Source organism: Nilaparvata lugens, chromosome 1, assembly GCF_014356525.2.
Source record: "Nilaparvata lugens isolate BPH chromosome 1, ASM1435652v1, whole genome shotgun sequence".
NCBI lineage: Eukaryota > Metazoa > Arthropoda > Insecta > Hemiptera > Delphacidae > Nilaparvata > Nilaparvata lugens.
In genome coordinates this window covers 85982089-85998868 of record NC_052504.1, presented here as the reverse complement: position 1 = coordinate 85998868, position 16780 = coordinate 85982089, and the positions used below count along the sequence as shown (strand labels likewise).

At 32.3% G+C, this 16780-nt stretch overlaps 2 protein-coding genes across 2 annotated transcripts; both read left to right on the top strand.

The window, feature by feature from the left end:
• The first annotated feature begins 386 nt into the window (after positions 1–386).
• LOC111044619 lies at positions 387–5515 on the top strand. Its single transcript, XM_039419451.1, has 2 exons — positions 387–875; positions 4621–5515. Exons 1-2 carry the CDS (start codon positions 855–857, stop codon positions 4978–4980), a joined length of 381 nt encoding a protein of 126 aa, XP_039275385.1. The 5' UTR covers positions 387–854; the 3' UTR covers positions 4981–5515.
• A 1376-nt stretch (positions 5516–6891) lies between these two features.
• LOC111044620 (protein OSCP1) lies at positions 6892–15140 on the top strand. Its single transcript, XM_039419449.1, has 6 exons — positions 6892–7139; positions 9121–9440; positions 10405–10564; positions 12721–12874; positions 13892–14125; positions 14575–15140. The coding sequence occupies exons 1-6, from the start codon at positions 7028–7030 to the stop codon at positions 14738–14740; spliced, it is 1146 nt and encodes a 381-aa protein (XP_039275383.1). The 5' UTR covers positions 6892–7027; the 3' UTR covers positions 14741–15140.
• The last annotated feature ends 1640 nt before the right edge of the window (positions 15141–16780 follow it).

Here is a 16780-nt window from a genome sequence, read left to right as displayed (position 1 = left end):
CTTTATCAGCTGGATGATCCCACACACATGCACTCGTTCACTCTCTTCCATTACGGTATCGACAGACGACAAAATTTCCAGCTGTTTTTCCAAGGAAGTATTTATCCTTTTAATGTCCTTCAGCGATTTATCCAAGGGTTGAGACCTAGTGCAATCGAATCTTCATATCATAAACCTACTTTGTTCCAAATTTCGTGAGAATCGTTAGAGCCGTTTCCGAGATCCGTTGAACATAAATATATACCAATATAACCACATAACCAGATAACCATATAAATACAGAAATTGCTCGCTTAATATAATAGGATAGCGTATGATTATTATGTAATAAACTAAAATGAAACTTTTAAAAATGGGCCTACTCCCACCTCAAGGCATCAGTTGCAATTGCTTTCTTACGTGAAAGTGAAAGCTAAAAATTCAGAGGAAAGTCAAAGGACTTATCAATGGACTTGAAAATGCTTTCAAGTATAGTACCTACTTATTGCAGAATTAAGAGTTTCCTTGTTCGAGATCGAGACAAGCAATACGGCAAATTCACTATCACTATATTAACCTACTATACTTTTCTCAACTTAGTGACTGACTATAGCTTACACATCTCTCCAAGAATGCAAAAACGTTTTTCTCAACAGTCTCTGTCTGAATATGCTGGTAGGAACATTCACATTCTCATTCTACAATTATTACAGCGTCTACTATTGAATTATAGTCGTATGGGAGAAATAGTATTTCTATGCAGTCTTGTTTTTATAAGTTTTAATGATTTATGATTCGAATGGTGTAGTTTCTGATGAATCTCTTCCACAAGTGTCAGCCACGAGAAGGATTTTGCTATTGTTTGAAAAGTTCAAATGAACCGATTCCATTTTATGGTAAGAAATTTTTCGAAAATTATGAATAATTAAACTTTTTTTTATTGTAAGTTTGTAAGTACAATTTACTGAACATTTTCATTAATTTATAGAATACACGTACGGTATATGCACATTATCACGTATATTTAATTAAATTATATAGTTCAATATAATTTCAATTCGAATTCATTTCATTTTCAGAAAGTACATTTTACAATACATTCCCTGAAAATCACACCCTCTAATATGGAACAAGTCCATGTTTAGAGGAGGAGTCAATACAACAATAAGTTACAAGTACAATACAAGAAAAAAAAGTTGACTTTCTACTGCTGTAGTTTACAAGCATAAGCTATTCAAACATATTTACATACAACAATACTAACACATAAAACAATTGAAAGGAATATAATCTCAATTTCTTAGCCAATAATAATAGAAATAGATTCAATAAACAAAAACTGATTGCTTCCTTTTTTTGTCATAGTTCTGGAAACATTACCGATGTACTCAATGCACTCATTTACACATTTTGAAAACAATAATTTCTACAATATAATATATTATAAAATATAATAATTATATTATAATTATTAACATGAATAGGAGAATAATAATCACTTCTCATAACATATGAGTCTATGGTACTTAATCAGGATCAATACTAAACTGCATTCAAAAGCAATGCCAGTTCTGAGTTAAAAATTGTATACCGTACATATTTCAGTTCCCGTGATTGATTCAAGGAAACCTGAGATTACAACTATTGGAACAACAATTGTTCAATAAACATATTTGTTGAATTTAATTAAACAATTTTCAAACAAAAAAAATTAGGATTAAATTTTCTAAATTCACTGAATGTTAGAATTAACTTTTGTTGAAGATTTCTTTTGTAGTTCTGATATTATGTCTAATAGCACAGATCCAACCGCATTCTTAGTCTAGGTACTGCCCTTCACTTGGGCTATGTAAAGTAAACACTTGGTCTATGACAAGTTTACTTTTTTTAGACAAGTTTAACTTACTTAGTCTTACTTCAAAAGTGAAGTCTAGAACCTAGGTAATATTATAAAAGAAGAATGGAAGAAAAATTACTTATAATACAATCTCAAAGCATTTGATTCTATGCTGTTTAATCAATTACAGTATTATTTTCCGTTTTACTTCTATTAACTGCCTCTATACTTACTTATTTAATAAGATACAAGAGATATTGTAGTTGAAAAATTGTGTACGGTATGTAGATCTCATTATCTTAAAATATTATTAGCCTATAGTATTATTATTGCTCTTACACTCACTATTACACTTTTGTTCTATTTATCTTGTAATATATTACCCGTTATACATGTACTATGTTATCTATTTATATCTACGCTAAGTCTTGCCTTATTACAAATAATTGTTTGATTGTTTGTACAGTACTTGAATTGCAAAGTTGAAATGAAATGAAAATATTCTATAGTTGGCGGAGTTAGGACTTTCAAGTCCTCTCTACCACTCAACCTTTCAAAGTTGGTATGTATGATTTAATTTTTTTTTGCAAGTGGCAATTGAGGATAGGTTTATGGATCTTTCACTTTTTGAAGAGATGAAGAGAAAAGAAGCATTGAATTCAAGAGAATCAAATCAAGAGATCAGATGAATGCATTATTTGTACTAAGAACTCAAAAAATACTGAGATCAATAATAATTAATCGTTACATTTGGACATTGAAATAAATTGCTTCATTGTCTAAAATTGAGTGTTTCCAAATGGTTTTAATTCTTCAATGTTGTTTTCCATTACGAACTGATTATTATTAAATCACTTTATGCTATTAAAAACAACTAGCAGTCAGATTTTTTCAATAAATGAGTTTATTCACTTACTGAGGCAACGAGATCTTTCGGCAGGTCCGCCATCTGGTTGTCAACCAGGAAGATAAGATAATAATAATTATTATTATTTGTTAGCAAAAAAGTGATTTTAATTATTTATCCTCACATAAACACATACAAAACTATAAATTTTGAGATATTTGCATGCTATTCTATTCTACTCACATACAAAACTCATAAATTTTGAAATATATTTGCATGCTACTCTCCTCAATTTTCTCAGTGCATATAATTTTGTTATACTTTTTGTAGAATAATTCTACAAACTAAAAAAAAACTTGAATAAGATACTATTTAATGCAGTACATTCGTGTACTTTACTTAAAAGGCCAGGACTACACCTGTCATGCAGCGTTTCGAACCGAACAAGGATAAAAACAGTCTAGAATGGTACATGCCACACATATCCGTCATATAATGATGGTGTCCTACCAGAAATGTTGGACTCTATAAGGCTAGCTACACACACATCGATTTTTGTTCGTACGATATTTAAATTCTATTGGTTTAAACAGATGATTTCAAACACATGTTTTTTGTCAAGTCCCATTTAATCTGATAGAATTCATAAGGACGGCAAAATATCGTACAAACAAAAATCGATGTGTGTGTCCGCCCTGGATCATGAAAGCCCTTTTCATGACAGGTTTGGCCCCCGCTGAAGTCAGTATAAAATAAGTTGAGACATGGAGAAAATATCAATGCAGAATTGTCAATTCGTATATATTATATCCAGTCATACGGCTTGCATGCAAAATTGAAATTTTGTACAATTTGTCAACACGGATATTCTCTCCAAGTCTCAAAATATTTTAGACAAACTATACTCAATCAGCTGTAAATAACTAATATCATAGAGAAACAATAGCGTAAGTAGATATCCCATGGTATAGGGCGTTTATGTCGCAAGTTTTACTGTTATCCCAAGCCGATAGTTCACGTAGTTCTTTCCTATGCAGCTGTGTGACACTGGTAGACTCTCAAATAGTGCTGTTCATACACTTTCACCCCAACAGAACAGTAAAAATTGACAATAGTCGACAGTAATCGGCTTGAGATAACAGTAAAAGTTGCGACATAAATTCCCTATACCTTGGGATATCTACTTACGCTATTGTTTCTCTATGCTAATAGTGAGTAGGTTTTTGATTTTGTATTCAAATTTTTCAAATAATTGCAATATTCCAAAAGTTTTTAATCTATTGTGATACATTCTGTGATTCATTTAGAGTATAACATCAACCTTCAAAATGTTCAAATAATTATTCCTGGACTGATAATCAAGTGATGAAGCAGTGTGTGATTACATAACCTTAACTTTTGGACAACATTAACATTTTATCAACATTTTTGGAGAGAAATAGTACAGGCTCAGCCTAGTTCTTCCTCCAATGACATAATATTGTATTATGATTATAGCGTTTTATACAATAATGAATTTTTTTGAACATCTTTATTGCCCATAAAAACAAAATACAAAATAAAAACTTACAGAAGAAATATTTTAGATTATAATATTATGCTATTTTATAAATAAATTAAAATAACATGGCACCACCCAGCAAGGGCAAAACCCTGACCGCTGAGTGAGAGTATCAGCTGTTTAGACAATATAAAAATTTATTTACTAATAATCAAAGCTACAAAAAATCGAAGTTCAACAATAAATTACTAGTAATTATTATAATATTTGACTGATGTCGAAGAAAAATGTTTGTATCATCTACTTATTTATCTGTTCCATCCTCTGTCTACCCCTATTATAAGAAAGAGATTCTGACAATGCATTTGGCATGATATTTATTGAAATAATTCAATCAATTTTCTGTTTTCATCCTATTCATAACAGATACATTAATAGACTCTTCTCTATTTTCAGATAATCATCACTGTCAGCTGCTCATGGACAACAGGCATGTCGAAACAGGTGAGAGACGACCACGAGACGGCGGCTGATTCGTTGCCAGTTGCGCATGCCCAGTTGGATGAAAACAGAGGAGCCATTCTGACGTCACTGCTGCTTGGTGCTCTGGCCGCTGCCAACCCTGCACTCACCAACACCCTGCTAATCACCAACCCCTACCTGGCCGCCTACTTTGTGCCCCCTCTGGCAGGAGCCCCCCCGCCGGTCAGGGCCCCGTATGCAGCCCCGCCAATCTATGGCTACACGGCCATCAACCCCTTCCAGGACAGCTCTGCCTTCGGGTCCAGTTACAAGCGAGAGTTGAAACAGAAATGACTTTTGGAAATTCAAAATTTGAAAAATTTGTGAAGTTTTTTAATCAATTAATAAACATTTGGCAATCAAGACCCATTACTAGACTATAAATTGAAACAATCAAGATGTTTAGGGATTGAGCATGTTTTCTCTATTCCATAGATGTAAAGTTTTATTGATAAAATTAGTGAAGCACAGATGACTTGAAGTTGCAAATTTGAACAATCAATAAGTTAAGGGATTGAGCCTATTTTCTCTATTTCATAGTAGTAAAATGTTATCAATGAAATAATTGGAAAAGAGATAATAAGTTGAAACAGACAGATGACTTGAGAGTACCTAATTCGAGCAAAAAATATATTTAGGGCTAAAGCTGGTTTTCTCTGTCCTATATTTAAGAATTTTCTGAATAAACTTATTGAAATAGGAATGAGTTGAAAGAGAGATAACTTCATGGAGAGTTAAAAATTTTGAGCAATAGCTCCATGTTTGGAGCTAAATACTGTTTATTCTATTGTCTCTTTTTCTTATATAGTTGTAAAACTTTTTCAATGAAATGAGTGAATGATTTAATCTGGTACAAAAGCCATTATCCTGTACAAATTTTACCTACCAAGCTCCAGGTGGGCATTCTGTCAGCTATTTATACAGAATGCAAACATTTTTTTTTCTATTTTTTTTATATTTGATCAGTTGTCATTTCAAAACTATCTCATAGAATAATTCCTTATTCTAAAAACCTATCTTATTCTACAAAGAAATTAATCTCATCCCTAACGCTTGTCCTAATTTTTCCAGTATGACCCTATATGAATTTCAGACCGGATCATTGTTGATAAAATGTACACCGGAGCTCTGTATACAGATATGTATAATTTGGAGCGACTAATGGTTTTGTATATTTTGTTGAAATTACTACGGTACCCTCACAGTGTTATTTACCAGAGTACCGTATTTAATGATAGTAAATAATCTTCTTGCTACCAAGAAAATAATGACGATCCCACCCATTGGTACAACAGTATTTTTATTTAAGATCGTTAGAAAAATATATATTATATTTATGTTAATATAGTCACTTGGCATTTTCCAAATAGATGGGTGAATATTTATGAATAGTATTTCCATTCTAGACCATCTTCAGTATAAAACTGTCAAATGAAATAAAATTGATTGATGTTTTCAATGAATACCGTATCGTAATACATTATATAGATGAGTACCATCAAACTACCTGTACGGTACAAATATCGCCTACCTAACAATCATAAATTCAAATAAAAACTTTAAAGAAATAAATTATTCCTGCTCATCAACTCACTTATATGTTGGAATTACATATTAAATAAAATCATATAAAATACATTGTCATTTTCAATTAAATAGGTGAAAGGTAATGAAAATTACATTAGAATATAGAATGGTTTTGTAAGAATATTGAACGATTTTTATTTGAATAAAGTTAAAGAAAACAACAAACTGAATTATTTCACCGTGTTTACTACCAGAAAACCTCTATTTTTATAGATTTTGTAGCTAGAATTAATTAAAAATAATATTGGCAATCTCAAAGAATGATGGGTAAGGTTGTAGAATTACAACATGTACAATTACACTACATGTACAATTATTGAACAGTTATAATCAAATTAAACCTTAAAGGAAAAAACAAATTGGAAATTTTCATTTTATCCACCATCAGAAAAGCTCTATTTTAAATTGATATATGTGGTTTGAATGAGAAACTAGACTTAATTGGAAAACTACAAACTAAGTAACAAAGCCAACCTATTTTCGAGGTCATCAACCAATATTGTGACGTGACAATGAAAGTGTCATTTTTCTTCTTCTATCAACAAAGTGATGGACGTCATAGTTATTAAATTTTAACGTTGTTATGGTACGGTAACCATGGCAACGGTCCTTCACAACATGCCATATCGAACGATACGGCGGCACTAGGAAGCATGTGTCCTTAGAGTAACGTGGTGTGCATCAGCAGAGTAGTGCCGCACTTGATTTATTTTTTGAAAAAATTGTGTTAAATTTTGTAAACTGATCGGAAACGATGGCGCAGTATTCTTTGCCTTTGATTTTCCTCAATCTTGGAGGAGAGATGCTGTATGTTTTGGATCAACGACTGAAGGCCCAGAAAATACAGACGGATAAAGCTAGAAAAGGTGAGTACCGTAGCGAATTGCAATGAGTTTTTAAATATATTTGTTTTAGATAATCAATAATTGAGACTTAATAAATTTAGACTCATTGATAGAATTGTACCTATGTATACTATAGAGATGTTATAACGTTTCTGCTAAAATGTCTAGAACAAGAGTAAACACCAAATTATAATGAAACTTTATCAATTTTTTTAATGTTGGATATGAAAATATGATTGATCGAGACTTTTAGGATAATTTTATGTCTTGCAGATATATTAATAATGCTTATGTGAGAAAAATCTAGGTAAATTCTGGAGATGATCGATAAATTGTGGCTTCCGAAATCTGAATATAATAATAATAGATAGAGAGCCGAAATCTGTAACACTGCAAATATCTTTAGAGTCAGTACCAGATATTTGAGTTCAAGTAGAAATTGAACATATTTTCAATAAAAGATGCAACACCTTGCATAATATTTCAAACATTCAAATGTTCATTAAAAAAAACAGTTAAAAATAGCCTACAATATTCTATTGGTTATTTATATTTTACTTTTCTGTAAAGTATTTCTTACACCTAGTTAGCTAGTAGAAATTAGAGTTAAAGTAGAAATTGAACATATTTTCAATAAAAAATGCAACACCTTGCATAATATTTTTAACATTCAAATTCAAATTTTCATTAAAAAAACAGTTAAAAATAGCCTACAATATTTTATTGGTTTTTTTATATTTCACTTTTCTGTAAAGTATTTCTTACACCTAGTTAGCTAGTAGAAACTGTAATTTCATATTTTAAATAATTTGTTCTCTAGTAATTATACAAGGACCATTTAAACACTATGTAGTATATGGCATAGTAGGCCTACCTGCATAGAATACCTATTCAATATTATACAACAGCAGGTCAATAAATTCTAGAACAACTCACTTTCCAAGATGGAGTGATATGGTTGTTCAGTGTATGACACCAAATCAAATCAAATAGTTCTTTATTTATCATTGCATTCATACAATATAAACAGTGTCACAATATAAATAATAATTCACAATAATCAGTTTAGGAAGTCTTGTATACAATATGGGCTGATTGAAATTAAATATTTTTTCAATTCTTTCTTAAAATCTGCACCATCCTTCTCTCTGATATTGATTGGCAGCCGATTGAAAACTTAGCTCCCATGTAGGAGGGGCGTTTTTCAAAGAATTGCCTCCTATGTTGTTGAAGTGCATAGGTTCTTCTTGAGCGGGTATGATTATTGACACCTTTAAGATCAGCAGAAGCAGACCTGCACATTCCTAATGGGAGCTCAATAAGCTGCTCAATAGCAGCATAATCCTGAGAGAGAAGGTTGCTGAGAATGTTTTAATTGAATTGAATTTATTGTAAAAAATAAAATAATGCATGTAGAGTACGGTACCGTGTCCGGTACCGCTTCTTCGCTACCTTGGCTATTCCCTTCCTTATTCCACCTCTTCCCTCTTCATTCTACCTCCACCCTACCAACACGCTCCAGTATGTTTTCACACATTTCAATACATCCAATATTTTTGTGCTGGATGCGATAATTATATCATTTATAGATCATTGTAAAGAATTATTGAAGATTATTTGAAGAATTTTGAAGCCATCAGATAGATGCAGATGCGTTTATTTGAATCCTTTTTATTATATGCAATATATCCATCATTGGATGATTGTGGCAGTGGAATTGTGCACTACTGTACTCTCAGCATTAACACTCTCAGATACCTTCTCTCTTTCTGATACCTTCAAATCATTCTATTCTATTCTATACCCTCCACCTTAGCTGTTCCATCCACTATATTTTGGCCACAGAAGAAGGTTATGTTTTTTACTGTGTGTTTTGAACTGACGCATTGTTGTAGTTCTGAACGACATAGCCCACTATATTTTGACCACAGAAGTAGGAACACACAGAAGAATAATACGGTATGTTTTCTACTCCGTGTTTTGAACTGACGCATTGTTGCAGTTCTGAACGACATAGCCGGCATAATGCTGAACCAGCGCTTTCTGGACGAGCTGTTCAAGCCGCAGGAGATCTACAACCGCAAGGCGCTGTGCACACTGTTCCACGACCTGGCGCATGCGTCCATCATGCGCCTGAACGAGGCCAGCATGAGCAAGCTCTACGACCTGATGACAATGGCCTTCAAGCAGCAGATGGTGTTCGCCACGGAGCCGCGCGACATCATACTGGTCACGCTCAACCACCTCGACAACATTCGCTACCTCATCACCGCGCCCAGCATACACAAACAGCTCGACTCTGCCTATTTCCTCGTTATCAAGGTGAACAGCAAATCGTTTATAATTACTGCCTACTATTCTCGTTCTCGTTATGAAGGTGATCAGGAAATCGTTTATAATCACTGCCCTCTAAGCCTCGTTATCAAGGTGAGCAGGGAATCGTATATAATTACTGCCCACTAAACTCGATTCTGCGTGTTCCTCGTTATCAATATGATCAGGGAATCTTATATAATTACTGTCCACTAAGCTTGTTTTTGATTATTTCCTCGTAATCAAGTAGGTGATCAGGAAATATTTAATAATTACTACTGCGCACTAATCATGATTCTACATACTTCCACGTTATCAAGGTAATCCGGAAATATCGTTTATGATTTCTGCCCACTGCATTCTCATGCCTAAAGTTTGCATAAGATAAATTGAGACTTGAACCGGCAGTCGACAAAATGTCAAATTATGTGAAATTGTGACTTTTTCACATTTATAATTCATCAATCACTTAGAGCAAGCCGCCCATTTAATGTCAAATTGTGACTTTCTCACATTTTATAATTTATTCATCAATCACATAGAGCAAGCCGCCCATGATGTGATATTCAATAAGTACCGGTAGTACAATATGCGTCAACGCTGCATAGACATGGACAGTATTACGAAGCGACAACACTTGGCACTTGGTTCTCTATGACAAGCAACTGCTTGCAGCTCAAGTATTCAAATAGTAATTAATTTGCATACACAATACAATTTCAACATTTATTCTACCATATCATGCAGTATGCATCAACTCTCCTTCCTTTGTAACTAAAAAGAGAACGAACTGTTTCAAAACTTAAGAAATTATCTTTTGAGACAAAAAATATCCTTAAATGTCGAGAATTTGATGTTGGGAGTTTATTTTATTCATCCGTTTTCCATACAAATTCTTGACAATATTGAGTGAATCAATCTTGATAAACTGAAGTATAATTATTACCGTATTGTTGCCCATTATTTCTTTCAGACCTATGGTCAAATGAGTTTTGGTGAATTGCAAAGAGTGCGCTACAACATTCTCAATTTCCTACAAGACACGAGAGTGCGGGTGTCTATTTTTCTCAGGCAAAACATCCAGAACAACGATGGAACGTTCAGAATTCCGCCTTCCTGTACAATACCATACGGTGAGCCATTCTTTTCTATTTAGAACTGTGAGTGAAAAGAATGTAGTGTAGGCCTAATTATCTTTCATACAAAGGACTTCTCTGGGAAACTTTAGTATAAAAATAATTTAGTTAGGTATATGAACGAAAAATAATTCATTGTCAGAGTGTCAGAGTGAAAAATAATTCATTGTCAGAGTGTCTAGTTTTTAAATGATTAACAAAAAACCTATAAGTATTGAATAATGAAAGATATCCTTTATTATTACGAGGGCATGCATCACCGTCAGTATTATTATTATTTTTTTTACTTTTCATCACATTGCTATGTGAGGTATTATTATCTATATTTTAACGTTTTTTTATCATATCACTGTAATTATTAATTATGATGCCATGTATTATGTGGAGTAAACAACATGAAATAAATAAAATCTGCTGATACCTCAGTTGAACTACACCTTTTGATGAGTATTAAGTAATGGGCGAATAAGTAAAATTTATATTCCATACTAGCCGTCAGGCTCGCTTCGCTCGCCATATCCGTCTAGCCAGGGGGCTCCGCCCCCTGGACCCCCGACTGGTTCGTCCAAGAATAAGATCAGCAGGCTCGCTTCGCTCGCCTGCATTTTTCATTTGAGCATTTTTATCATATGTTAGAACAATCCAGTCGGGGGTCCAGACTAAACGTCTGGTTAAACGGATATGGCGAGCGGAGCGAGCCTGACGGCTAGTAATATAATATTCCCAGGATTGAAGTAGCAGTGCCCAATCAATTTTTCCGCGATAAATGCATTTAAATCTTCAACTTGGTGCCAACCTAACAAAGTCAACTCAACTTAATGCCAACCTGACAAAATTATCAATTTAGTTGCCAGTTAACAACTGTTTCGAAGGGGTACTCTATCTAGATTATAGTTCTATAGTAACATATGATATGGAAATTTCAATTATAATTAAGAGATTGGGAGAAGAAGAATATACATGCTAAAAGACGAACTTTAAACCCTTAAAAACAACCCTTAGAGTTAAAATATTGCCAAAAGATTTCTTAGTGCGCCTCTAAAGAGCCAACTGAACATACCTACCAAATTTGAACGTTTTTGGTCCGGTAGATTTTTAGTTATGCGAGTGAGTGAGTGAGTGAGTGAGTGAGTCAGTCAGTGAGTGAGTGCCATTTCGCTTTTATATATATAGATATTTTCCAAATACTGTCAGGGTCAGTATCGTCTTATTATTCATTCAAAGCAAACTGAGGAGAAAAATAAAACAAAATAAATAAGAATAATAAAAATGTGTAATTCTCATTAGAATCCTTCAAAATGTTGAATTTATCAACGGATATATAATTTCTGGAGAAAAGCTGTTGCTTATGGATGTATGCATCTTCAAAAATACCGGTACATCATATTATGCAGTGAGAATGAATTAAAATTACAAATAATTTCTACACAACATTTTTACTTTTTCAAATAATTTGTCTACTATTTACATTTTGCTGGCCTAATATCAATTAATTTTCAAATTTTAGCTTTATAAAACCATATTTCCCCTTAGCTTTATGTATAGTTTTTGCTGAGTGTTGACTTTGATTACTTGACTTTCGACTATAGATGATATCACAGACAATATTTTATATAAAACTTCCTATCAATTTGTAACTTTTATCATAATTTAAATACTGTACGGTATTCGATTTGATTTTGGGAGTTGAACAGTAAGTCATATATATACAATATTTTATTTTATTATTTTATTTATTTATAATTTTTACAAAGTAGCACTGATTGGGAGAGAAAAACTAAGGATACTCCTTGTACTATTTCTCTCCCAAATTCAGATAACATTTTAAAAGTCCGAAATAGGGTTATGGTTTCACTTTTCTAAAATTTAGTCCATTTTCACTAAAAAACAACGAAAACTAAGAATTTTAAATTTTGACGGTTGAAAACAGAATGAAAAACAAAAATAACACACTCAAATCATCATTGATTGGAACATTTCTGCGTAATTTGACTATAATAACTAATACCTATCGTATTAAATTTATGAAGTCTTATTGAGACCTATGCATCAGTGTACACATATACCGGACATTTAAAAAAATGTATTTTGTCGAAGACCATATATTATTTGTAATATTACATGACTAATAAAATTGTATTGTATGTTAATAGGCAATGAGGTGCCTGGTAGTATTCGCGTGTTTGGGAGCGATGGATGTATACTTGATCTGCTCAGCTTCAATCCCAATGCAAATTACACAGTTGCCAATGAAAAGGGATCAACTGAATTGAGAGGCACGCGTCACACAACTCTAGGAAATAATATGTGAGTATCAATAAATTATTAAAAACAAAATACAAATCAATAAAATGCAATCTATATTAATTATGGATTATTTTTGACAGATGGAAAGAAAACAATTAGCACTTTCTTTTCATCTATCAAAAATAATTTTATACACTTATAAACAATAACTTATAATTTATACACAATTTTATACTTTATTAATTTTAAAGACAGTCATTCTATTCTATTGTGGAATGAATAAAATGTCAGTTCCACATATTGATATTAACATAATATGAGGAGCTAGCTGGCTTAATAATTTTGTATTAGTTTTATACATGTTATAAAGAAACTATGAATTACTTGACTTGTAGGGCGTTTATGTTCCAAATTTAACTGTTTGTTCAAGCGTATTTTACTGTAGATTATTTTCGATTATTACTGTATTTTCTATGACTGTCTTAATTATAATTATAGCCTACTATAAATTTTTTCTATTCATGGTATTATTTTAATTCATTCAATTTATTACAATAATATTCTGAATTACAAAAAGAGCAATCAACAAATAATAAGAGTTGAATGCAGCCACTGAAATACGTTGTACGTTGAATTGTAATTATCTTGACAAATAAATAAATAATGTCCTTTTTTGAGATATTAAAAAAAAACACTTTCAACAATAAATATTGACCCGGTTGCACAAAAGCCTGTTGAGTTATAATCATGATTAAATGTCATGAGAACCAATCAGAAAGTCTATTTTTTCAAAAAAGCTTTTTCTGATTATTTCTCGTGGCATTTAATCATGATTAAAATTTAACAGGCTGTTGTGCAACCAGGCCATAGTATTTATAGAAGACAATTTTTCCCCTTCGCCAAGTGCCGCCTAGGGGAGGAATCAAATGAATAAATGAAATTAATGAAAAATTGACATGGGATGGTTGGGAGAATGCATATTTGAATGTTTTGCTTGTTACTCAACTACAGCGCCTAGAATGAATAAAAAATTGATGAGGGAGAATGCATATTTGGAATGTTTTGCTTGTTGCACAGGTACAGCAACAGCACAGCGCCTAGGGGCGACCAGCAGTGGGACCAGCCGGGCCTGGACAGTGTGTCGCGTTGGGACGCCAGGGGGGCCGCCGATGTGGGCTCCGCCTACCGCGACGAACTCAACCTGCTGCTGACTCAGCTTTTAGGTCCCGCGCATGCGCACCACACCGACAACTATCCCCTAGCAGACGTGTTTCGGCTCAACCTGTTCGAGGGCTATGATGAGGATGTCAGGTAGGCCAACATTTAATGTAATGTACAGTACATTCAGTAATAGTATGGCCCAGTTGCACAAACGTCTGTTAAATATTATTCATTATTTTATTACACGAGAACCTACCAGAAGAGGTTTTCTGAGAAGATAGCTTCTCTGATTGGTTCTCATGGCATTTAATCAGGATTAAAAGTTAACATACTTTTCTACAACCGTATGTACGCGTGTCAAATCGATTGGTGGAAAATTTATTTTGTTCATAGAAAGGTGTCATGGATTATTTGAGAATAATCTACTCTGATGTATATTTGCTTAGTTAATGACAATTATTTTAAGCTGAATAGCTTATGCATCTTCTGTTTCCTAAACTTGAAAAAATAAGAAGAAATGTATTTTTAAATTCTAAAAAATGTGTCTTCGAAGTGTTTTTTTATCTGAGCTAACGAAAAATGTATTTTTTCAATTTCAGACAAAACGTAACAACAAAAGAGAAATGCATTGCGAATTCAGAGGATGATAACAGGCACAATCAAGCACTGCACAAAATCAATTCGGAAATGGCTGTTGGAGATACAGAAAAATCCCCATCTGCGCCTTCACTTACAGTTTTGGATCTCCTCGATCTAGTTCAATAGTATTTAGAAGTCTAGAGATTTCCATACATGACAAGGCAAAACACCATACATATCGAGTTACACTAACATTATATATATTCATCTTCAAAGAAATTCTTGTAGTAACATTGTGAAATTTGACTGTGATTTCCAAGTTTTAATGCTGAATAGTCCTCTATATTTCGAAAGTTTTACCTAGTAGATAGATGTAGCCATTGGCCATTGACAAAAGCTCAACCATATCTATATAGTTAGTTCAGAAACGATACCGATTAGTCAAACATCAATTTTGTTTCAATGACTGGAATATATAAACTTTGAACTTGTATTAAAATAAAAACAATGGTACGTTTTCAACAATAAAAGATTTTAAAGAATAAAGCTGCGTTTACACCAAAGTTATTAACAAAATGTTAAGCCGTGTCCACACTGAACAAATGTTCGACATACATGTTCGGCAAACATGTTTGTTGAGGAGCTCACGGACAAATATTTTAAAAAGTTTGGACAATCATTGTTTGTCAAACAATAAATTACTGTTTTCCAAACATTTTCAGTGATGACAGCTGTAAAACATAAAACCTGTTCTCACAAATTAATATTTTGTTTGGTGACGCGTTCACACTGGCTACAGGCAAACATTGTTTGTCAAACATAATAAACATTGCCCAAACTGTTTCAACAAACATGTTTGTCGAACATTTGTTCAGTGTGGACACGGCTTGAATAACTTAATCCTTATAGATTCTATTAGATTGAACATAACTTACACCTAATGAAAATATATGTTTTTCAAATTCTGTTCAATCTAATAGAACCTACAGAGATTAAGTTATTTGTTAATAACTTTGGTGTAAACGCAGCTTAACATGATTCAATATTATCATAAGTAAATAATTATGTAGATTTTCTTAGTAGCCTAAGATGAGTAAAATTCTATTGAACTTATTCGCGATGATTATGTAGAGCCTAAAAATAGCATTTTTACAACATGGAATTGTGCAGTTTGAAAATAATATATTGAAAGTTAATCTATTATTAAATAATCATAGTTTAAAGGTCAATCATTCAGTGGTTGGGGTATTATTGGGGTTCACGTTGTTTGAAAAGACATCTAGGATAACCACTGCCAACATAAAAATGAAATAGGAAAATAGGCATACAGCGGAAACTACTGACATGCATAACGGTATATAAAGTGAGAAATCTATATATTATAAATATGAATATTTTTATTCCATGCTAATACTAACTCTGATTTTAAAGTAAAATCAATATTAAAATTCACAATATTTCAGAGATATTATTGTAAACTGTTTTAAAGTTGAAATGCTCTCTAGGTTTTAGGGTTGAAATTTGAACACAATTGAACAGCTTGAATTGTTTTAAAAATGGTTTTAAAATAGTTGTTATTGAAATATTGAAAGAGTTTAAATTGAGAGATACATATTTTCTAGATTCATAAATAAATCATTAATACCGTAAATAAAATTCATAAATTTTCAAGTAATGGATAAACTAGTTGCCTATTTTAATAATATTATGGTATTTGATAATTTAGTTTATATTTTATATAGATACTTATAGTTCTATGATACTGTTAACGATAACGAATTCAACTCCTAGAGGTGATGATCCAACCACAGATCTTTATTGAAAATAAAAAATAATAAAGCTCTTATGAAAACGGTAAATAATGTAGACAAACCTTGAGAGTCTAGGATATTTTAAATCTATAATTCCTAATAATTGTAGGTAGTTAATGAATTTATTAAATGTGAGTGTCTCACGGGTATTTGTCTCACACAAATTTGTGATAAGTGTATCAAATGTCAATTCACTAGCTAGTTTAATGAAAATAATGTTTAGCCATAAAAAAACAAATTCTAAAACTAAAAAATATTTGAATATTGGAAAAGCTTTCTTGTGAAAAGGGGAAATTGTTACCATAAGCTGCATTGTTTTAACTTGATTGAGTTTCTAGGAATTGGTAGCACATATTTTAATTATTATTGTTTCTAGAAATTTTGTTTTAATACAGTTTCTAAAGATTGATAAACC